This window comes from Phoca vitulina, unplaced genomic scaffold (genome assembly GCF_004348235.1).
Source record: "Phoca vitulina isolate PV1807 unplaced genomic scaffold, GSC_HSeal_1.0 scaffold3, whole genome shotgun sequence".
Taxonomy (NCBI): Eukaryota; Metazoa; Chordata; class Mammalia; order Carnivora; family Phocidae; genus Phoca; species Phoca vitulina.
The window spans coordinates 81,798,001-81,822,336 of NW_022589706.1; the positions used below are offsets into that span (position 1 = coordinate 81,798,001).

At 35.1% G+C, this 24,336-nt stretch overlaps 1 protein-coding gene across 4 annotated transcripts in view; it reads right to left on the reverse strand.

Moving 5' to 3' along the window:
• Nucleotides 1-24,336, reverse strand: part of TBCK (TBC1 domain containing kinase) — a 243,483-nt gene that overhangs the window by 206,070 nt on the left and 13,077 nt on the right. For 3 of the 4 annotated variants that reach the window (XM_032400952.1, XM_032400950.1, XM_032400951.1), the window contains one exon: nucleotides 18,259-18,331. In XM_032400952.1, coding sequence (XP_032256843.1) covers nucleotides 18,259-18,331 — 73 coding nt within the window. Of the gene's footprint in view, nucleotides 1-18,258; nucleotides 18,355-24,336 lie in introns of all 4 variants that reach the window. The other variant, XM_032400953.1, reaches the window with a different exon arrangement.

The following is a 24,336-nucleotide window of genomic DNA, read 5'->3' on the forward strand; positions in this document are numbered from 1 at the left end:
CATTATTTGACTCGCTGTATTGAGGTGGTCTGGAACCAAACCCACAATACCTCTGAGGTATGCCTCTAGTTGCATGACCAGGAGAAAATTACTTAACTTCTTAGATGCCTTATAGGGGCATATGTTTCCTCACACAGAAAATGGAATAGTAGTAAATTCCATCACAGAGCTCCTATAAGAAAGAAATAAGATAATCTTCGTAGAGTGCTTAGGACAATGTCTAACACACAGTTATTGCACAAAATTCTCAGTTATGGGGCTGTTATCATTATATTTGTTTAGTCCTTCCCCTTTGAGGTCCTGAATATTTATGATAAAAATAATTTCTAAACTAAACTTTGCATTTGAATAAATATTTGTAATAAATGGCTGAGAAGGCTAAAATGGAATAAGAATGCATAACCCCTATGTATATTCTTTTGTAGTATATGCAGTTTTCATTTCCCTGCTCTAAACATCTTGCAAGAAAACCCACTTTGCCATAGGTATACAGTTGACCTTTGAACAACACAGGTTTGAACTGTGCAGGCCCACTTATATAAGGATTTTTTCAATAAATATAATACAGTACTATTAGTGTATTTTCCTTATGATTTAATAACATTTTCTCCTCTCTAGCTTACTTTATTGTAAGAACACAGTACATAATTCATATGACATATAAAATATGTGTTAATCAACTGTTTATGTTACTGGTAAGGCTTCTAGTCAACAGTAGGCTATTAGTAGTTAAGTTTTTGGGGAGTCAAAAGTTATACACGGATTTTCAGCTACACAAGGGGTCAGTGCCCCTAACCCCTGAGCTGTTCAGGGTCAACGATACTGACAGATTTTGGTTATAATGAAACCAGTTTTGCTTGTTTCTTTGTATGCCAAGGTGAAAGGACTGGTTCTCTGGTTTCTAGTTTGATAAAGATGCTAGGAAACAAAGCAATTCCCATAGAGCCAGCAAGATAGGCTGTTAATTATAGGACTCCCTGAACTCGGCAATTTAAAGCAGCTCATTGTCACAAAAGATTTTGTGCTTTTTGAATAGCACCTATCAGAAAAGCAGATTCCAGAGTACTATTGTTCCAAGAAAGGCCACAGGGAGAAGAGGCCTATTAGAGGCACAATTCACTATTTATGCTACATTTGTCATGACTTCTAAAATTCAAAGACATTTGATATTCTGTAAACCTTAGATAACTCACTAACTAGGATGAATAACTTTAAAGTTACCTATGAAAAGCATGTAGCAAAGTAACTAGAACATAGTATTTGTTTAATAAATACAGTGTCCCTTCCTTTTTTCTATCCCTTTTGTTCATGAATATGATTAAATGTTTTAAATATAAAAGTGCTCCACTTAGGGGAGTTGGGTGGGGGGATGGGGTAACTGGGTGGATGGGCATTAAGGAGGGCACTTGATGTAATGAGCACTGGGTGTTATATGCAACTGATGAATCACTAAACTCTACCTCTGAAACTAAAAATACACTATATGTTAATTAAATTGAATTTTAAATAAATTTTTTTTTAAAAAGTGTTCCACACAATTTCTCAAAGTTCTTAAAAATTGCTGTTAATGTCATTAACTTATTTAACTCCTTATATATCATTCCCTCAGTATATACCAAATGTATAGTACAGACTTCTAAAAATGTAGGGAGAGCTCATTTAGATAGAGAGCTCCTAAAAAAAAGTTGTCAATTAATTATAGACACAGTTTTTCAAATGTAACATTTAACAAGGGGAAAGGAAAAGTTATAGGTATAAATACCACACCATCAACCACAATCTTAGTTTCTATTAAAATCAGTTTCTGTTAACTAATTTTTTGGTAGAATTTTTTTTTTAAAGATTTTATTTTTTGACAGAGAGAGAGCGAGAGAGGGAACACAAGCAGGGGTAATGGGAGAGGGAGAAGCAGGTTTCCTGCCAAGCAGGGAGCCCAATGCGGGGCTCGATCCCAGGACCCTGGGATCATGACCTGAGCTGAAGGCAGATGCTTAACAACTGAGCCACCCAGGTGCCCCTTTTTGGTAGAATTTTTGACATGTCACCTGATTTTCATAACACAGACAATAATCACTTATGTGCCAAACTATATGACACAAATATCTCAGGGCTTTTTCAAATTCCTTAAAAAGCCTTTAAGGATATATTATCATAAGACAAAGAAAAAAATGAGCACTGAGTACTGTATAGAATTGTGGACTCAATATGCTGTATCCCTGAAACTAATGTGATTTTATATTAATTATACTTCAACCAAAAAGAAAAGAAAGAAAGAAAAAGAAAAGAAAAACTAGCCCTCTCCGTCAGGGCAAACACCTGCTTTAAGAAGAAAAGACAAAGAACCAAGGATAGTCTTTCCCTTCTTAGCATGAAAAGCTTTTAGGTGAACTAGATGTGTGCCTCCTGATGTTGCAGAGAGAGGTCCTCTAACATACTGTGACATGACCTTCCATCCAGAAATAGCTTCAAGAAATTTTGGCCAATTATTGCTTGAAAGAACTTCTAACCTTTAATTATGCCAAAACTGAAATAGTTTTGGAAAGCACAGTGACATCTAGACCAACAATTTTAAAAAATGCCTTTTGACAAGTTAACTCATTTAGGTATCTGAGGGATAGTTTTGATATTTTGAAAAGTTCACTGAGCAGACTTGCTCAAATTTTAAAGTTTTATGGGGGACACACTTAGCTTATTCTATGATAGAGAAGTACATTTGGCGATTTCTACTCTCAATTCTGTTTTAAAACAAACATAATTTCTCCCATGCTTTATTTTGCTGTCCAATGGGGCTCAAAGAAAGTACTTGTTAAAGCAATTGATCAGATCTAATCTTGCTCTCTGAGGAAAGTTCTGACTATGCTAGCAATTAAGACTACAGACTACATCTATGCAGAGATAGGATCATCCTCCATTCAATCAAAATGATTGTCTTTGATTAAAACATTAAATAAATTCTATTTTTAACTTTTTTTTTTTTAAAGATTTTATTTATTTATTTGAGAGAGAGAGAATGAGAGAGAGTGAGCACATGAGGGGGGGGGGGGAGAAGCAGACTCCCCGCCGAGCAGGGAGCCCGATGCGGGACTCGATCCAGGGACTCCAGGATCATGACCTGAGCCGAAGGCAGTCGCTTAACCAACTGAGCCACCCAGGCGCCCTCTATTTTTAACTCTTTGAGGAAACTCCATACTGTTATCCAGAGTGGCTGCACCAGTTTGTATTCCCACCAACAGTGTAAGAGGGTTCCCCCTTCTCCACAACCTAACCAACATCTGTTGTTTCTTGTGTTGTTGATTTTAGCCATTCTGACAGATATGAGGTGATATCTCATTGTAGTTTTGATTTGTATTTCCTTGATGATGAGTGATGTTGAGCATCTTTTCATGTGTCTATTAGCCATCCATATGTCTTTGGATAAATGTCTATTCATGTCTCCTGCCCATTTCTTAACTTATTTTCTTAACTTGTTTTGTGGGTGTTGAGTTTGAGAAGTTCTTCATATATTTTGGATTATACTAACCCTTTATCAGATACGCCATTTTCAAATATCTTCTCCCATTCTGTAGGTTGCCTTTCAATTTTGTTGATTGTTTCCTTCGCTGTGCAGAAACTTTTTATTTTGATGAAGTCTCAATAGTTTATATTTGCTTTTATTTCCCTTGCCTCAGGAGACATATCTAGAAAGAAGCTGCTATGGCTGATTTCAAAGAGGTTACTACCTGTGTTCTACCCTAGGATTTTTATGGTTTCATGTCTCATATTTAGGCCTTTAATCCATTTTGAATTTATTTTTGTGTATGGTGTAAGAAAGTGGCCCAGTTTCATTCTTTTGCATGTTGCTGTCCAGTTTTCCAACACCATTTGTTGAAGAGACTCTTTTTCCCATTAGATATTCTTTCTTGCTTTGTCAAAGCTTAATTGACCATATAATTGTGGTTTATTTCTAGGTTTTCTACTCTGTTCCACTGATCTATGTGTCTATTTTTGTATTAGTACCATATCATTTTGATCCCTATAGCTTTGTAATATAAGTACCCTATAATCCAGCAATTGAAATACCAGGTATTTACCCAAAGAATACAAAAATACTAATTTACTAATTCAAAGGGATACATGCACCCTGAAGTTTATAGCAGCATTATCTACAATAGCCAAACTATGAAGAGCCCAAGTCTCTCTTGTTCTCTCTCAATCTCTCTCTCACACACACACACACACAAATATTACTAAGCCATAAAAAAGAATAAAATCTTGTCATTTGCAATGACATGGACAGAGCTAGAGTATTATGTTAAGTGAAGTAAGTCAGTCAGAGAAAAACAAATACCACATGATTCCACTCATATGCGGAATTCAAGAAACAAATGAGCAAAGAGAAAAGAGAAAGAGAGGCAAACCAGAAACAGACTCTTAACTATAGGACAAACTGATGGTTACCAGAGGGGAGGTGGGTAGGGGGATGGGTGAAATAGGTGATGGGGATTAAGGAGTGCACTTGTTAAGATGAACACCAGGTGTTGTATGGAAATTTTGAATCACTATATTGTATACCTGAAACTAATATTACACTGTATGTTAACTAACTGGAATTTAAACAAAAACAAACAAAAAACATTAAAGAAGTATTTATCCACAATAAAATACTTAAAAAACTTAATATCAAAACAAACAAACAACCTGACTAAAACATGGGCAGAGGACTTCAGTAGACCTTTTTTCAAAGAAGACATACAAATGGCCAAGAGACACATGAAATGGTGCTCAAAATCACTTATCATCAAGAAAATGCAAATCAAAACCACAATGAGTTACCACCTCACACCTGTCAGATTGGCTATTTTTTAACAGAAAACAAAAAAATAACAAGTGTTGCCAAAGACATGGAGGAAGGGAATGTAAATTGGTTTTACCACTGTGGAAAACAGTATGGAGTTTCCTCAAAAATTAATAGAACTACCAATGATCCAGCAATTCCACTTGTGGTATTTATCCAAAGAAAATGAAAACACCTATTTAAAGAGATATATGCACCCCTATGTTCACTGCAGCATTATTTATAGCTGCCAAGATAGGAAGCAACCTAAGTGTCCATCAACAGATAAATGGACAAAAAAAGATGTGGTATATATATATACCATGGAATATTACTCAGCCTTAAAAAAGAATAAAATCTTGCAATTTGTGACAACATGGATGGACAACATGGAGGGTATTACGCTAAGTGAAATAAGTCAGACAGAAAAAAACAAATACAGTATTATTTGTATTTCAATCTAAAAAACAAATGTACAAACAAAACAGAAAAAGACTCATAGGTATTACTATCTTATTATTGATATTTTTATATTGGCCTTGTTTCCTACTACCTCGCTAAAGTCACTTATTAATTCAAAGAGTTCTTTTGTAAGTGCTGTAGAATTTTCTACACAACCACATCATCATTGAATAGAAATACATTTACAACTTCTCCTCCTCTCTCTTCCTCCTCCTCTTATTCTTCCTCCTCTATGTCTCCTCCTCCTCCTTATAATCTATGCCTTACATTTTTCCTTGAACTATTTCAGGCTTGTACTTTTATATACTATATGCCTATGCTGCTTGCATTTTTATATATTAGCAGCAAATAAGGAAAACAAAACACAGTTTTATCTACAATCATATCAAAACATAAGATACTTAGGAATAAGTTTAACAAAAAAGCAAGAACTCTACATTGTAAACTAGTAAATACTGCTGAGAGAAATTAAGGAAGACTTAAAAATGTGGAGAGAAACAACATGTTCATTTATCAGAAGTCTCAAAATTAAGATTTCACTTGTTGCCAAATTGGTCCATAGAAGCAATGTAATTCCAATCAGAATACCAACAGACCTTCTTAGAAACTGGGAAACTTACTATAAAATTTACATGAAAATGTAAAGATCCAAGGATCACTAAAGCGATCTTGAAACAAAAAACCGAAGTTGGAAAACTTATATTTCCTGACTTCAATATTTACTATAAAGCTAGAGTAATAAAGACAGTACGGTACTGGCATAAGATAGAAAATAGATAAATAAAACAAAACAGAAGACCAGAAACAGACCTACATTTACATGGTCATTTAATTTTTAATAAAACCATCAAAGCAATTCAATGGAAAAATGAAAGTCTTTTAAACAAATAGAATTAGAACAATTGGATATCCATATGACAAAAACGGAGTTAAACACCACATACAAATATTAAATAGAGAGAGATCAGAGATTCAATATAAATTTTAAAACTATAATGCTTCTAGAAGAAAACATATGAGAATATCTTCATGGCTGGGGAGGAGGAAAAGGTTTCTGAAAAAAGATATATGGTAATATCCATAAAGAAAAATTTGATACATTAGCCTTCATCATAAATAACTTCTGCTCATCAAGATATACATTAAAAAAATAACTAGGCAAGGCAGACTGGCAGAAATATTTGCAAAAAAATATCTAAAAAAGTATATGTATGGAGAATAGAGAGAATATACAATCAATGTCTATAAATTAATAATAAAAAGATAAATAATTTGCTTAAAATGGGACCAAAAGACTGAACAGATATGTATGTCATGATATGAATGCCCAATGAATACATGAAAAGTACCCAACATCTTTAGTCATCGTGGAAATGCAAATTAAATCTACAGTGAGATACCACTTTATATTCATTACAATGGCTAAAAGTCAAAGAATCAAAACAACACCTCCTAGCAAGGGTATGAATGAACTAGAACTCTCATACATTGTTATTAGGAATGTAAAAGTATAACACTTTAGATAAAGGTCTGGTGGGTTCTAACAATCATATACCTACCCCATAAGCCATCAATTTTATTGCTACATATTTATCCAGAGATAAGAAAACATTTGCTCACACACACAGAAAAAAGACTTAAAAGAACATTCACAACAACTTCTATTATAAAGACCAAAAACCTGGAAATATCTCAGGGGTTCATAAATAGAACACTGCAAAAGAAATTGGGGCATATCCATAAGCTGGAATACACCTCAGCAATAAAAAAAAATAGATTATAATACATGAAGCTACATAAGTGACTCTCCAAAACATTAGGGTGAGTGAAAGAAGCCTTACATAAAAGAGTATACACTGTATAATTATAATTATATAGGTGCTAGATAAAAACTAATCTAGGGTGGAAAAATGAAAAAAGTGGTTGCCTCTGGGAGTTGGGTTGGGGTGAACAGTAAAGATTTACTGGGAAGGGGTACAAGGGAAATTTCTAGGATAATGGTGGTAATCTAATCTTGATGTTATTTGGGTTACAGAGGTAAATACATTTGTCAAAATTCATCAAATGATGTACAAGTTTTTGTACTTTCACTGAATGTGAAGTTTACTTAAAAAGTAAACATAGGGCGCCTGGGTGGCTCAGTTGGTTAAGCGACTGCCTTCGGCTCAGGTCATGATCCTGGAGTCCCTGGATCGAGTCCCGCATCGGGCTCCCTGCTCGGCAGGGAGTCTGCTTCTCCCTCTGACCCTAACCCGTCTCATGTGCTCTCTCTCATTCTCTCTCTCTCAAATAAATAACTAAATCTTTAAAAAAATAAAAAATAAAAAAATAAAAAAATAAAAAGTAAACATAAACACATATTGGATTCTAGTTAACGATACACATGCTGAAAGATTTAGGAATGAAACGCACTCATATTTGCAACTTACTCTGAAATGCACCAAAATAGTAAGATGGGTTAATAAGCAGATTGTAGGATGGATAGATATGTGATAAAGCAAAAATTGGCCAAATGTTACTTGTAGAATATAGTTATATTGTACAATTCTTTCAACTTTGCTATGTTTTGAATTTTTTATAATAACATGCTAGAAAAGAAAATAATTAAGGTGATAAAGGTATTTTTTGGTAATCACCATCTGTAAGAATTTGTCCACATCAGACATGCACTAAAAGACATTTTAAAGAAAGTTTTTCAGGCTGAAGAAAAATAATACCAGATGAAAACCTGGATCAAAACCAAGGAATAAAGATCTCAGGAAATGGCAAATACATGGTTAAACGTAAAAGAATTTTTTTCCTCATTTCTCAAGGTCTTTAAAGACATCTTTTACAGCAAAAAATAGTAACAATGTATAGTCAGATTTATAATACATGTAAAAGTAAATATAAATTGCACAATGAATGTCAATATCTAAAGGATGGGAAGAGGGTGAACAGAACCATATTACCTAAGATTCCTACCTTATATGTGAACTGCCATAATATTAATTCATGGAAGTTGGATATATTAGGGATGCATATTGTAATCTCTACCACATATATATATTTATTATATATATACAAAAACAAAGACTAAGACAAAATAAAACAATTAAAAAAAAGCCCTGAACCTCTGACTCCAAGTGCTTATTTAATTGTAGTTCTTTATGTGTTGATACCTTATAATTTATCAACTCAGTAGTTTCTGCTTTTCAAACATTTCCCAATAGGAAATTGTACTAATTTCATTACTATTTTGTTGCTCATTTGTCTTTTATGAGTATAGATAATAACACAGAATAAAATTCAAAGTGTTCACTTGAAGTCAGTGCAACTCCTCAGTTAGTTTACTGAAGTGTTCTCACCTCACTGAAGAAATTGATTTAATAGGGGGCAGAACAATGAGTAAATGAAAAAAATGCTGTGACAGTTGGCCATTAAGGTTATACAAAGGTGATTTCTTTTGAATAGAAAGTTTTCATAGGTGCAAATGATTTCCCACACAGATGACTCCTATCATTCTCAGATCATTCTGCTATTTAAAAAACAATTAGTCTTTCAAAAGTATATAATTTCTTACCTTGCTAGTAAAATCAGGATGCAGATATTTCACCTTTTCTTTCCAAGGTGTTAAAAAAAAGTAAGTGAATGATTCTTAAAAGTTAAAAACCCACTACTTCTCATTCCTTTTCACAATGACCCCATCCATTTAAAAAAAAAAAGCATAGAAGAAATATGTCTTCCTCCACCAATAATTTAACTTTTTACATCAGATAACTGCAAATTGGCTGTCCGTTGGCTAAATTTAGCCCATTACTTTGTTCTGTTTGGATCATGATGTTTTAAATTTTTTTACTTGCTTGAAAATGTTTAAAAATTCAGAGATTTCATGTAAGAATCCAAATTCTGAGTTCTTTTGAAAATTTTATTTATTTTTTACAGACTTTATTTATTTATTTGACAGAGAGAGACACAGCAAGAGAGAGAGAGCACAAGTAGGGGGAGTGGGAGAGGGAGAAGCAGGCTCCCTGCTGAGCAGGGAGCCCAATGAGGGGCTTGATCCCAGGACCCTGGGACCCCGAGACCATGACCTGAGCCGAAGGCAGAGGCTTAACGACTGAGCCACTCAGGTGCCCCTCTTTTGAAAATTTTAAAGAAATGGTAATACCAGGATACTTTCTCACATGGCAACAACAGCTGGAGCTGAGTATTAGCTGCCTCTTTTCAATGTGTCAACTGCTTTCCAGTTTAACTCAGTTCAGCTCAGTACACTTAAATTACCCACCTGGGCTCAAAGAGTTTTTAATTTCTGTTACATATATTCCTCATCCCAAATCCAGTCTCCTTTCTCACTCTAGTCATCTTGCCTGCCTCTCTTCCTCTCTTTCAATATAGTGCATCTAAAATTTTCAGTTGAGGATGCACTTGACTAAACAAAAGTGTCTCTAATGGAAAATAGCAGGTTAGCATTCGATATCAACATATTTATGCATCCTTTGATCATTCTCTTTGTATATGGACATTGAAGTAGTTCCTTTTCCCAGCAGGAATTTTATTTTAATAAACACAGGGTTTACTTTACTCTTGATCATTATTCTGAAAACAGAAGTTTTAAACATAAAGTTTGAATTTAAATTTTATTAAATTTTGATTATTTTTTCTGAGGATAACTGGCAACTTGAGTGACTCAGAAAAATTTCATCAAGAAAACAGAGGCTAAATATGCTTATAATTGTTAAAAGAATTTACATTGTTTAATTATTTCTCTCTTTAGAAATTGAGGTATAATTAATAAAATGAAATTTAGATTTAAGTGAGGAGGAAAAACTTCAGTATTTACCTGTATAAAGAATATGGTAGGCAGAATCCTCCCAAGATTCTTGTCACATGGGTATTCAACCAATCACTAGGATAGGTACTGCTGTGAAGGGGCTTGGTGGATGGAATTAGATTGCTAATCAGTTAACCTTAAAATGGAGACATTCCCTTGATTTATCCAGATGAACCCAAGGTAACCATAGCAGCCCTTAAAGTAAAAGAGCAAAGCTGAAGAGTCAGTCAGAGAGTGCCAGAAGAAAAGACAGGAGAGGTCAGAGATTCAAAGCATCAGGACTGGACCTGTTGTTACTAGCTTTGAAGATGAAGAAATGGGGCCATGAGCCAGGGAACACTGGTGGCCTCTAAAATCTAAGAACAACTCCTGGCCAATAGTCAGTAAGGAAATGGGGATCTCAGTCCTACAACCATATGGAACTAAATTCTACTAACAACTGGAATAAGCCTGGAAATTAATTCTCCCCTAGTGCCTCCAAAGGAAATACAGCCCTGCTGACACCTAGGTTTTGGCTTTGTTGGACCTAAAGCAGAAAAACCAGCCAAGTCCAATAGACTTCTGACCTACAGAACTATAAGATAATAAATTTGTGTGTTTTAAGCTGCTTAACTTGTGGCAATGTGATAGCAGCAATAGAAAGCTAGTACCTCGTTGATGAGTGAAAAAAAAAGTCTTTACACAAACCTGACTGAACAAGACCAGCAACTATTAGGTTACAAAGTCATAACATATTTCAAGAATTGCTGGAAGCGGCTGTAAAATCTGTTTAATACCTCTTCAAAAAAGAATCTCATTAGTCTCTTTATGCATTCCCCCAAAGTGCCTATTTTCCTGACTGGCTCCTGGGACTTGTGCTCTTGGAAATGTCCTGATAAGAGTGTTCTGCCCATTTGAGGCCCTGAACCACTCTAGCTTGTCTAGAGAGATAGTCTGTGCGAACAATGTGATTTATGGGGAACACCTGCTTTCCTTCGGAGGGTCTAGAGCATCAGTAACTGCAGTCAATCACACAGGCACTATGTGCCTTTGTGACCAAACCCTAATAACCCTCCACTTCTAGACTCAGACAAGCTTCTCTAATGGGCATCACTTGGCACATATTTTCACAATTTCTTGCTCTTGGAATTAAGTACATCCTTTATAACTCTCCCAGGAGAGGAATCTGAAAAGCATGTGGCTGCTTTCCTACATTCTTTGCCCCTTTATTGATTTTTGCTTTGTCTCTTTTTGCTGTTAAAAAGATGAGTATAGTGTAACCATTGAGTATATGACTTCTGAGTCCTCTGAGTGCTTCCAGTGAATCAGTGAAACTGGAAGTGGTCTTGGTGATCCCTGACACACCACAGTTCCCACCATCTCAGTCACAATGACTTACTAATATAAAAAAGAACACCAAATATCATACTTCCTATAAGACTAAAAAATTTTCCCCAATAACCAAACTGCAGTAGGCAGAATTCTAAGATGATTCCCAAGATCCCTGCTCCCTGATATACACCCTGTATAACCCCCAAGGCTATGAATATGATGGACTATACTCCCATGATCAAGCTGTTATATGGCACAGTTGACTTTAAGAAAGGGAGACTGTCTGGGTGAGCCTGACCTTATCACATGAGTCCTTGAAATCTGGATCTAGAGGTTAGAGACAGAGGAAACAAGAGAGATTCCAGGCATGAGTAAGATATGATGAGAGAGATTCTCCATTGCTGACTTTGGAGATGGAGAGGGCCGCATGACAAGGAGTACAGATGGCTTCCAGAAGCTGAGAGCAGCCTCTGGTTGATATTAATCAAGGAAATAGGAATGTTAGTCCTACCATTGGAAGGAACTGGATTCTGCCAACACCCTAAAATGAGTTTAGATTCTTCCCCAGAGCGGTGAGAAAGGAAATGAACAATTTGTTTACTCATCCTATTTTTAAAAAAATATTTCCAAGAAAATAATAAACAAATCACCAAGATAACATTTGCACCAGACTTTCACCAAAACTAATTTGTTTGGGAAATAAAATCATGGCACATGATTAAAAGGAAGATAATAGGGAAATACAGTTTGAACTGCATGACTAAACTAAAAACAATTAGTTCATTGGATTGTTCATTTACAACACATTAACTATATGCAAACTCTTATGCTGACAATTTTAGGAGACAGAAAAATTAAAAAATTATAGTATGCATGTTAAAAAATGTACGGTTAGTTGGGGAAGGCAAATCATAGCTTCCTTAATTCTATGACTGCAAGCAAACAATTATTTTTATTTTATTTTATTTATTTGAGAGAGAGTGTGTGTGCACAAATGTGAACAGAGGGAGGGACAAAAGCAGAGGGAGAGAGAGAATCTCAAGCCGACTCCCTGTTGAGTACAGAGCCAGACGTAGGGCTTGATCTCACGATCCTGAGACCATGACCTGAGCTGAAACCAACAGCGGATGCTCAACCAACTGAGCCACCCAGGCTCCTCTGCAGGCAAACAATTATAAGCTAAAAGGGAAAAGGCACTTTACAACTGGAGAGTTATAATGTAATAAAGAAATGTGGAGTAGGAAAATATAATTTTTGCCTTGGTTCAGTGGTATGGTCTAGAGAGATGGAGGTAAGTGAATAACTTAAAGAAGTGCTATACATCATGCCAAAGATTGGAGATGCACTTTTGGACAAAAGGACAGCTCCTTCTTCATATTGTATTTCAATTCTTTGGTGCTCCATCTCCTCAACAATCTATGGGTAACAATAAGAACTACTGGCATAATTTAGACACTATTTGGAAATAATTTAGAGAGTTTGACTGAAGTCAGATCCTATGCCCATAAAATGCACTCCCCCCCCCACACACACACAAAAATGGAAAGCCACCCAATGTTTTTGAGCAGGGAATGGACTGATTTTTAAAAATAATAATATGGCAGCAGAAAGTAGTAATAGAGTATACTAACAACTGACTAATGGCAGGAGATCAGTTAGGAGAATGTTGTAGTGCGACAGTCAAGCAGTTTGTTAATGAAGGCCTGAACTAAAGAATGTAAAAAGCAGTAGAGATGTGAGAAATACCACCAAGGTTGTATTAATGATACTTTGACAGCTAATAGGATATAGGGTACAAGGGAGGGAGAAAGCAAAAGATAGCTGCAAGATTCCAAGCCTGAGTGAAGAGCAACTATAGTATTATTTTCCATCCTTAAACAAAACAAGTAAGATAGGAAGAAAAATATTTATCAGTTGTATAAATCTCTAAGTTACTTGACTACACTATAATAATTTCAAATGAATTTTGAAACTAAGGCCCTTTAAGGAAAAAAAAATGTACGAGAACCTGAACTTCCACTATCAGGTTATTTTCTAAAATAAGAATGTCTACTATCCATTTCTGATGACTGTGAGACCTGTGGCTCATTATCCATCTATAGACTGCACTCTAGAATGCGTCCAAAATTCTTTGGAGTATCTAATTCAGTGAGTAGGCAATCTTTTAATAGGAGCAAGTAAAACTTACTCATCCGAGTAAGTCAGATCATGTTTTCCATCAAGCTAGTGAACAGCTGCAGACATAGCCTGCTTCCCATCAAAGTCTCCATGTATAACCATGTATAACCTCTGCTATGCTGATGGTTCTCTGGTAAATCTTCAAAACCATAACCCTAAAAACATACGACAAACATTTTATTAAAGAAACATGCCTGAACTACTCACCCTGCCTTCACTTGCAAATTTAAGGACAATGCAGAAACTTTACTCCAAGTGCCAAAACTCTGCTGAATATCTGTCTATGAACTACACTTGCTGACACTGTTACAGATTAGGCAAAAGTACATGCTCGAATAACACTAATACAAAAGGGAAATACTTTCCAAATAGCACCTAGACTTAAAAGGCAAACCATTTCCTCATGCTTGCTTTAATAGAAGTGATGAAGGTATGTCTCTCTTTTTAACATTCTCAGAAAATATTTCAGAAAGGAGTTGAGATTTAAATTTCCCCACTTTCAGTTTCTTGAATATGGCTTTAGGGTAGCAATTAAATAGATTCACAGGCACCAAATATGAGATGACTTCAAACAAACCTTCCAAATGCTGTACTTTGTTTCTTGAAACCTACTGGTTATAGGAGTTTAACTGAATTCCATGCTTCTATGTGTCCAACAAATAATTTTGATCATTTAATTGAAAGTGGAGAGAAATATTGGCAAGATCAAACTCTGGCACAAGTAACATATAAAAGCCACTGAAAAGAGAGCTGCATTCTCCAAAAATTAATTCCTCATATTCAAGCTTGAATAAACTATAAAGAAAATGGTGAGTTTTCTCTTTCAAACCAGATCAGCAAACTATCTGTACAAATAACATTATTTTATAAGAGACTGACTTGATAAATACCTCCAGGTCATAGCACAAAATCATTATTTTCTGTTTGGATAACATGAATTCTCAAGAGAGTTTTAGGGCTATTAAAATGTTAAAAAAAAAAGAAGATGCTTGGTTTTCTAGAGCGATCTGAAACCTCAAGATAGTCTTAAGTTATATTTGTAATAACGAATTACTACTATGATGTTTTAGTACAATATTGCTTAGTTCAATGATATTAAATGTGTTATGAAAAAAGTGAGTAAATTGACACTGGATGCTTCTATAAGTTTCTAGTTTTCATTTCCCCACTCCCCGTCTCACCAATTTTACAAGAGTTAAATTTTCTTCAAAATATAAATCCAGTAAGACATATGCCTTGGATGATGTTTAAGTTTAGACAATGAGCTGCAAATAACTACCAGACAACTGGCAGCTTACAGTTTTACAACAGTTAGAGACAGATGGACAAGTAAAAATCATGGGTCTCAAACTGTAAGCCCATCTAAATAGATTTCCTGCTTACTTTGCATCAGCCTCTCTTACAGGTGCGGGGTGCTTACTTTTGGCAGTAGGGGAAATGTATATGATTTATAAGCCATAAGAACATCTTCTCACTTTCCATAAACAGGTTATAGAATTAATTAAAATTACAGCACAGCAACTCTGCACATGAAATCTGCTCTGTTACTGGAGACTAATGTAATCCAAATATGTGGAAAGTCAAATAGTTTTCAACAAAGCTAATTTAGATGGATGGATCAGATAACAACTTGGAAATGAACCTGACAGAATCATGTCTACTCAAAGGCAGTAAGTGCTGAATGCTATATTCCAAAATGAATGAGGAAAATACTGAATTTTAGTCTGTTACCAGAAGGATTAGAATATAGTACTTTACTTACAAAAATGTTTAAATGTATCTTACTTGAAGAAATTACGAAGACCCATAAAAATATACAGTAGTATGTCCTATTTTATATAAATGAAAAAGACTATTAGAAATGTAAATGGCATGAAAGACAATATGAAGTTTGCATTTAATCCTGTTCATGTTTATCTATCTACTCAAAGAATATGCTTCCATCTGTAAGATTTTATCTTCATGAAGACATACTGAAGAAAGGTGGCCTCTTTACACCTTCATACTATTGACACTACTAGTGTTCAGTGCTATCAGATTTATATCTAAAACAAGGATAAAGGATGATGAACACAGAAAAGTAAAACTTTCCACAAGCTAATGGATTTAATCTTATTGGCAAAGCAGTATCAATAGTATCCTTACATAGAACAATTGAAAGTAAAAAAAAAAAAGTAAAAGGAGAGAGTTGAGGTAAAATGATGAAAATGGAAATTTGTCTTCTGAGTCACCAGCTTCTCTCTTCTGCCTCAGTTTTTTTAGTAAGCAAAGGAAGGATGAGCATGGGCAGAGAGGGAAATTTCAAGATCAGAAGAACATTCTATAGTTACTACCACCCTGATGACCAGAGAACTACTCTAGTTGTAGCTTATAGGGTCCTCCAGCATGGCTGGGAGCACAAGCCCATGGGTAACACCAATTTTCAGAATATGGATCGATTCTGACTTTAGTATAGCCATGTCCATGAAGACCGTATTCCACCTTTAGTACTTCTGGATATTCCCTTAATACTCTACCTTCTCTTCACAATGTAAACATCTTCCTTTCTTCTGGCTCAAGTAGCCTAAATCAATACTGAATAATTTTAAGAACTTTGGTTATTTTTCAGTTAGTGTTAATGTTGGTTAGTATTTCACTCCTGATTTTTTTTTTTTTTTAAGTACTTGTATGATTGCTAAGACTTCTGTGATAGCCAGCCTCTAAGGTGATCCCCAATGGCCCCTGACTTCTGAGATTCACATTCCTATGTAGACCCCTCCACAGTGAATAGAATTAATGGCTGACTTCTGTATCCAATAGACAATTGCAGAAATGATGGTGTGTGGTCCTGAGGGTAGGTCATAAAAGGCATTGAAGCTTCCACCTTGCTTTCTTTTCTCTCTTCAATTGTTCACTCTGAGAAAAGCCAACCCCACGTTGTGAGGATAGACAAGAGACCAGTGTCAAAAGGCCCTCAAGATGGGGAAGAATTAAAGCTTACTGTCAACAACTGGCACCAAATGAGTGAGTTCATCCAGCCTGTGAAGCTTTCAGATGATGACAGCCCCAGTTGACTGCAACCTCATGAGATCCTGAGTTAAAAACATCTAGCTAATTCATTCCTGAATTCTTGACCCAGAGAAATTATATGAAATGATAAATGTTTATTGTTTTTAAACCACTAAGTGGTGAGGTATTGGTTAAGCAGCACAACTAATTCATACTATTTCTTCTAATAGAAAGAAATACAAATAGGTTAGCAATTGGATCAAATACCTTCATTAACAACATAATATTGTTGCTATATGAGGGATTTAGAACTTAAGCCAAGTAAATACCGGATCAGGGTTTCGTTTTTTTGTTTTTTGTTTTTTTTTTAAATTCAGGCATAATTTACCTAGGTGAAACACACACATCTGAAGTATGTTCAGTGAATTTTGAAAAGTTTAGCAAGAACATGCACCACATAAGTAATACCTTGATCAAGATGTAAAAAATTTCCATTACTCCAGATAGTTTCCTCAAGGCTATTTTGAATCAGTTCTTATATTACTCCTTCCCCCAATCAGAGTTGAATACTGTTTTTATATCTATCACCGTAAGTTTTGATCATTCTAGAACTAGTAAACAGAATAATATGTTCTTAAAAACATAAAGTCAAAGATTGTGACATGTAAAAATTATAATTATAAAAACATACTCACTACATAAGGTTAAGCTACTTCTAAATATATAGAAAGTCACTTTTATTACGTATGGTCAGATTAGACTCTTCCAAAGAAGCAAGTAAGGTGGGTATACTTGGTATCTGAATCTCCCATTCTAGAGAACACTTAAAACCAAATCTTTTAAAGTATCAAGGGAAGTATTTTTATTCAGTTTATTTTTGCTTTTATTAAATAACTACCATTTAGCAATATACACATTTTTTCCTCCCTTGAAAAAAATTTGTTTTCATCTAGGATATAGCAGTGATTAAAAAGCAATGACCAAGAATGAGAATATTTCCTTAAAAGAAGATGGATAATTATAATCCTAAAAAGACTCGTGGCAAGCATTTTTCATTGGCTTAGTACAACTTTCTTTATTCATTAAAGGGATATTTTTCATGATTTTAAGATAATTTCAGAAAATGTATAAAGAAATTCATTTAGTAGCATATTTGTAATAATATATATACCACATACTCTTCTTGCCAAGAATGCCTGAGATAGAAAGTAAAATTACTGAGTCATTGAAATAACTGAATTTAAACTATATCATCAGATTCTACCCAAGCTATGAATATTATTTCTGTCTACTCTTCAACATGGCCTTTCCTTAAAACAGTTCACTGTGTCCCTAGGAATACCAGCATCCTGTTAGTAGTTACTATGTACCACTCCCAGGAAAATACTCTCAATCTCAACTAGAGAAATGCTTAGTACTGAAAACATTTCAAATTTTCATATATATCCTCTTTAGGAATTTTTTTTTGTCAAGTACTTTGGAGAATGCCTACCTCACAAAAACTGAATGCTGGACAATGTCAATGTTGAATTTCTATGGGGCCTGTGAATTAGATTTCCTAAAATAAAAATTTGCACCTGGATTTTATCATTAAACAAGTAACAGAAGAAATGAAAACTCTGCAGTTTCTTGTTATGCTTTTTTGTTTGCCAATTTCTGCTTTTCATTTAATTGTCCTGATATTACACAGTACCTCACGGGTTTCCTCTCTCGAAGCAAGTCTTCTAGACTCCGTTCACAGTGTTCAGCTACCACCACCAGTCTTTCTGAGTAAAACAAAGCAAATCCACTTTACATTTGATTAACAAAATATTTAATAACAAAATAACATAGTCCATTAAAGATATTACAGTACTAATAGCACTGTAGGAGTTTTTCAAACTCTATATTAACTACATAATTACCAGATCTATACAACAGAATAAATGTGTAATAAAACAACACATTAAATAACAATTTCATGTCATCTTGTGTTTTTGTCTAGAGTTTCTCCCATGTGCATCAGGAAAAACAGATGGAAAGTTTTACCTTCGGAAGAAAGAAGCGACCCTTTTTCTGACACATATTAGGAAAAGGAGAAGCTTGGCTAAAGATATAAAGAAATTTTGAAGTGAAGGGGAAATTGGGAGCTAGGGACAAATTGTCTTGGCAGTCTAGTTCAAACACAAAGTTTTGCAACTGAGTTCAGAAACTTGAGAAAAGTAGAAATGTTCTGAATCATGACTATGAAGAAAGAACAGAAAATTGATTTGGGATTATTTGTAACATCATGGGACCTGCTGAGATTAAGTAATAATATAAAATTTTGGTGGGCACCATCAATATTATGATGTAATTTTTATTTTCCAACAGATTAACTAAGAATAAGATAGCACAGTTCTGAGTGTCAGACCATACACTTTTTTTTGCTCATCGGTTATCCCTAATGACTAACACATTGTCTGACAAATTTTTTTAAAGATTTTATTTACTTATTTGAAACAGAGAGAGAGAGAGTGCAGCAGGGGGAGTGGCAGGCAGAAGGAGAGGGAGAAGCAGGCTCCCCACTGAGCAGAGAGCCTGATGTGGGGCTCCATCCCAGGACCCTGAGATCATGACTGGAGCAGAAGGCAGATGCTTAACAGACTGAGCCACCCAGGCACCCTTCCCAATTTTTTTTGTTTTGTTTTGTTTTTGTTTTTGTTTTTTTAATGAATGCACGTAAGAGGAGTGAGAGAAAAGTACAATTGGGCTTATAAGTGGTTGGGAATCTGATAAGGTTATTTCAGGAGAGATCAGAGGTTTAAAAGAAATTGTGGAGTTCTGTGAATATCTATGCAAAATGGGTTTTAAGTTAGATAAGGAAGAAGATGAACACAAAATATAGATGGCAGACTAGGATAAAACAAAGAAGTAAGAGTGCAAAAAGATTGGGAATAGTGATCATTGCAAAGAAGTTTGATGAAAATGAAAAGTAGGAAAGGTAGAAAAAATGAAAGAGCAGGAGATGGGAAAGGAGAATTCCAGAGTAGGAGATCCAGCAAAAGGAACACTCAGTAACAACTGGCTCAAGGTATGGTCTTGCATGTGGGAGTAGAGATGAAGGACAATGGTACACAGGCAATCATGTGAGGTAGGAGGGCAGTATACTGCATGGGTCAAATTTTGGAAGCTGAAACTATCTGAGGTGGTAGCACTATACAGAATGATCTGAAACAGAAAAACTAAAAATGCTCTAAATGAAAGCGATCACTTTCAGATGAAAGACTCCAAGTGATCTAAACAGGAACTTAAAATTAAATTTGAAAGAACATTTAATGAGGGGGAAGAAAGGAAAAAGAGAATAAGAAAGAAAATCAGTTCTTCAATAAAGAAAAAAACACACAAAGTTGAACTTGAAGCAATTGTGTACAACTGTGAAGTTCTAGAAGGAAAAAGCAAATACAATCAGAAAACCAAATGGGAAGCTGCTGTATTCCTTTGCTTTCGTCTTACAACATTATGTCAGTTTTCCTAACACCTATCTGGCTGCCTCTCCTCAGTTTCCTCTGTACAATGGCACCTCTTCTACCCTAATTGAAATGCTTTTAGTTCCTCTACCTTTGATTCGGGGTCTTCATACTGTGTTTTCTCCTCATTTACTCCCAAGGCTGAAAATCTGCAAATTTTATTTCAAGTCCAGAACTCTCTTCTGCATTCCAGGCTTTTATAGATAATTTCTCACCCTAATATAAAAGTCACCCCAAACTTGACAGAACTCAAGCTGAACTTATACTTTGCTCCTGAAACCTGTTCTTGGGTGGTATTTCAGTAAATGGTACCACCATCTTGTCAGCTGCACCAGCTAGAAACTTAGGAGTAATCTCCCTTTCTCAAATCCAAACAAGAAGTCCTGCTATTTCTATCTCCCAAATGTTTCCAGAATCTGTAGTTTGCTCCACCCACCACAAAGTGGGTCCAAGTCAGCGTCCTCTTAATATGAGAGTACAATGTGCCTTAACTGATCTCACATTAATTCTTATTACCTTCCATCATATATTCATACTAAAGTTGAAGTGATAAAATAATAATAAATCTGAATACCCTAACTCCCTCTCTAGTTTCATCTTTTGTTACTTTGGCTTACCAACTTCCGGTCGTGCTGGCCTTCCCTCCATCTTGCTTAAGGTATTAGCACATGGGTTCACATTGCCTGAAATGATCTTCCCCATTCCCTTCTCCCAGCTAACTCTTATCATGAAACACAGTGGTTAAGAGCACAGACTCTTCTGTCTAAGCTCAAATCCCAGGTTTTCAACTCATTAGCTATGTGACCTTGGAGAATTTTGCTAATCTTCCTACGCCACAGTTTCCTCTTCTATAAAATGAGGAAAACAGTAGCACCTACCTCAGAGTTGTTGTTAGGTTGAAATAAGTTAACACATAATAAGGATCAAGAATAGTGCCTGGCACATAACAATCACAATCTAAGTATTTGCTATTATTATTATTCATTCCTTGGTTAAATGTGACTTCCATAAGGAACACTTTACTGGTATCCCCAAATCAATTTGCTCCTCCTATAAGATAATCTATTCTACACTGTACTTTTCTTCAGTAGCACTTACTTCAACTCTACGGATTTGTATACATTTTTATTTAATGTCTTTTTTCTCCACTACATGTTTCATGATGACAGGAACATGCAGGTCTTGTTCCAAATGTATCATCAGTGTCTAGAACTGGCACCTCAAACATATAAGTATCTAATATAAAAATACTTGTTAAATAAATGAACTTGAGCAAAGGCATGATGTAACCATTAGAAATGAGTAAGAGTCTTATGACAGTCATTATCTAAATAGAGATCTGTCCTACGTAGAAAATTTTAAGTCTACCTTGTAAACTAGGCATAATAATATCTCAATAGTGCTGATTTTAATATAAAACAAAAATATCAGAATTCATTAAAATGTGCATGTTCCATTATTTTATAATTTTAAGTTGGATATTCGTAAGTCTCCATATCCATGAAAGATTTCCAAAGTATTTGGCACTACCCTAATTTGTCAGGCTTAAAATAATTTAGAAAAAAAATTGTCAGGCTTCTTCTGGAAACTCCTTCAAAATATCATAAAGCAGAGTTTGCCAAAGCTTCAGGATTCTATGGAACTCTGAAGCATTATTTTAATACAGCAGTGACATAATCCTTGGCAAAATATCAAAGTTTCTCCCAAAGGTAATGGAATGTACACCGAAACAATGTTTCCAATATGAACCAATTTTTTCAAGAAATCATTAGAGAGTCTTCATCCTGAAACTCTGGACCACTGTTTGAAAATAACTTCTGTTTGTTATAAAAACAATATAGTTTCACAGAACAAAATATGACAAAAGTATCTGGGAATCATAATGTGCCAAATATAAGTCAACAATGTAGTGGCATTATTTATAAAAAACAAATGTGACACTAAGATGAACTTTAAAGAGTAGAACATACAAGAACTGTGAAATAATCTTTCTTCTAACAAATATTTGATGAATGCCAAGTATCACTGTAGTGTAAATACAGCCTGAACTGTACGTTTTAAGTCAATGCTAAGAAACTGAAGAGAGTACGATATTAAGCAAGAAAGATAATAAAGGAGCTGAATCAGGAGAGGGACTAGAAGAAAGATTTAAATAAAATTTTTTTTAACTTAAGAGAAAGAAAAGTAAATTGTGTGTTAGATTATTAGAATACAGTTACTGCATCATTCTTTTGTTACTTACAATAAAAATGAGACTAGCTCATCACTTTTTAAATATAATATCTAAATAAATATTTAGATAGTAAAACTGACAAATACAAATTCTGCAAGTAAAAACCAGTATTGTTACTAGGTCACTGTGTTGGTTAGTTTTACGAGTCAACACAGCTAAGCTATAGTTTTTAAACTCAAACACTAATGTAGGTGTTATTATAAAAGTATATTGTTATAAATGATCAAGATCCATAATCACTTCAAGTAAGGAAGATTATCCTAGATAATGTGGGATTCAATCATTTGTAAAGGTCTTAAGAGCAGAACTGAAGCTTCTATGAAGAAGAAATTCTGCTCATGGACTGCAGTTTCAGCTCTTGTCCAAGAGTACAACTTGTCCTTCTTGATAGCCTGCCTAGCCCCCACAGTCACAGAAGCTAATTCCTGGCAACTAATCTCTTAACATGAATATCCTACTGGTTCTATTACTCTGATGAAACTCTGAACCAATAGACACACTTAGGTTGAAATGTATATGCAGCTAGAGATATGGAATAAATTATCTTATAGGTCCTTAACAATGCTATTATTCTTTATCTGAATTTTCACATCTATTAACTTAAAAAATTTTATTTTTTATTTCATTAGCAACCATCAGAAGATTTCTGGGTAAATAATGCCAAATAAAATGGGATGAGGGGCGCCTGGGTGGCTCAGTCCGTTAAGTATCTGCCTTCAGCTCAGGTCATAATCCCGGGGACCTGGGATGGAGCCCCTCGTCAGGCTCCCAGCTCAGCAGGAAGCCTGCTCTCCCTTTCCCACTGCAGCTCCCCCTGCTTGTGCTCTCTCTCTCTCTCTCAAAATGAATAAAATATTTTTAAAAAATAAACAAAAAAACCAAAATGGGATGCATTATCATTTATAATCCTCACTCTGCTTCTAAACACTGCTGAGATTTCAAGCTCAAAAGAAAAAGAGTAAATTTGTTAAATATTTTCATGCTTTATTGGTTTTTTTCTTTTAAAGATATTTTGCTCAACTTTTCTTTTAATAAATCAAGTTCCTGAATTCTAATAAAATGTCCACTATTCTTGAGATTCAGTACTTCATCCTGAGTTGGGGGAAAATGACATCATCTTGAATCAGTTTTGAATAACCTATAGAAAACAGTGAAAGCCTGACTTCTGAGCTAATCTAACATGTGAAAGCATAATGTTACTAAAACATACCACATGTCACACGTAACCCCAAGTGAGAATGGGAAGGTAGGGGAATTGACAATGACAAGATATGAGATAGCTGCATAGCAAGAACAAAATAAAAGGGGGAGGGCACCTGGGTGGCTCAGTTGGTTAAGCGACTGCCTTCGGCTCAGGTCATGATCCTGGAGTCCCTGGATTGAGTCCCGCATCGGGCTCCCTGCTTGGCAGGGGGTCTGCTTCTCCCTCTGACCCTCCCCCCTCTCATGTGCTCTCTCTCATTTCTCTCTCTCTCAAATAAATAAATAAAATCTTTAAAAAAAGAATAAATAAATAAATAAATAAAAGGGGGAAAGAGAAGCAAAATCAAAATTCTTTGAGGAGACAATTAAGTGGAGTCCAAACCAAAATCTTGTGGTGTTACATCACTGAGAAATACTTGTTGTTCAAGGAGATTGTTGAATAGAACCTTTTTCTATTTTTTCAACATAATGTAACTGAAATCACAGGAACGCTTTGGAACAAACAGACCTTTATATAAACTTATTTTAATTCAGCGATTTACTCCTTATGCATACAATTTTTCAGGACAATGAACACTGCCAATATAAACAAGATAATCAAATTCCCTAACCTTTTGACAATCACTAATATTTTCATTCCAGGCAGCCAAACTTAAAATATATGACTACTATATGTATCCGTGACCTATGTTATCCTAGAAAAGAGGACTGCTGAAATCTAGGAGCACGGCAAGGAGGGGAAGCGGAGTAACCAGCAATATGGTGAATGGGCCTAAGGGGACTACCCAGATTGTTGAGCAAGCTTCAACACTAAGAGTCTAACAGTGTCTAAGGAGATCAGTTTCTA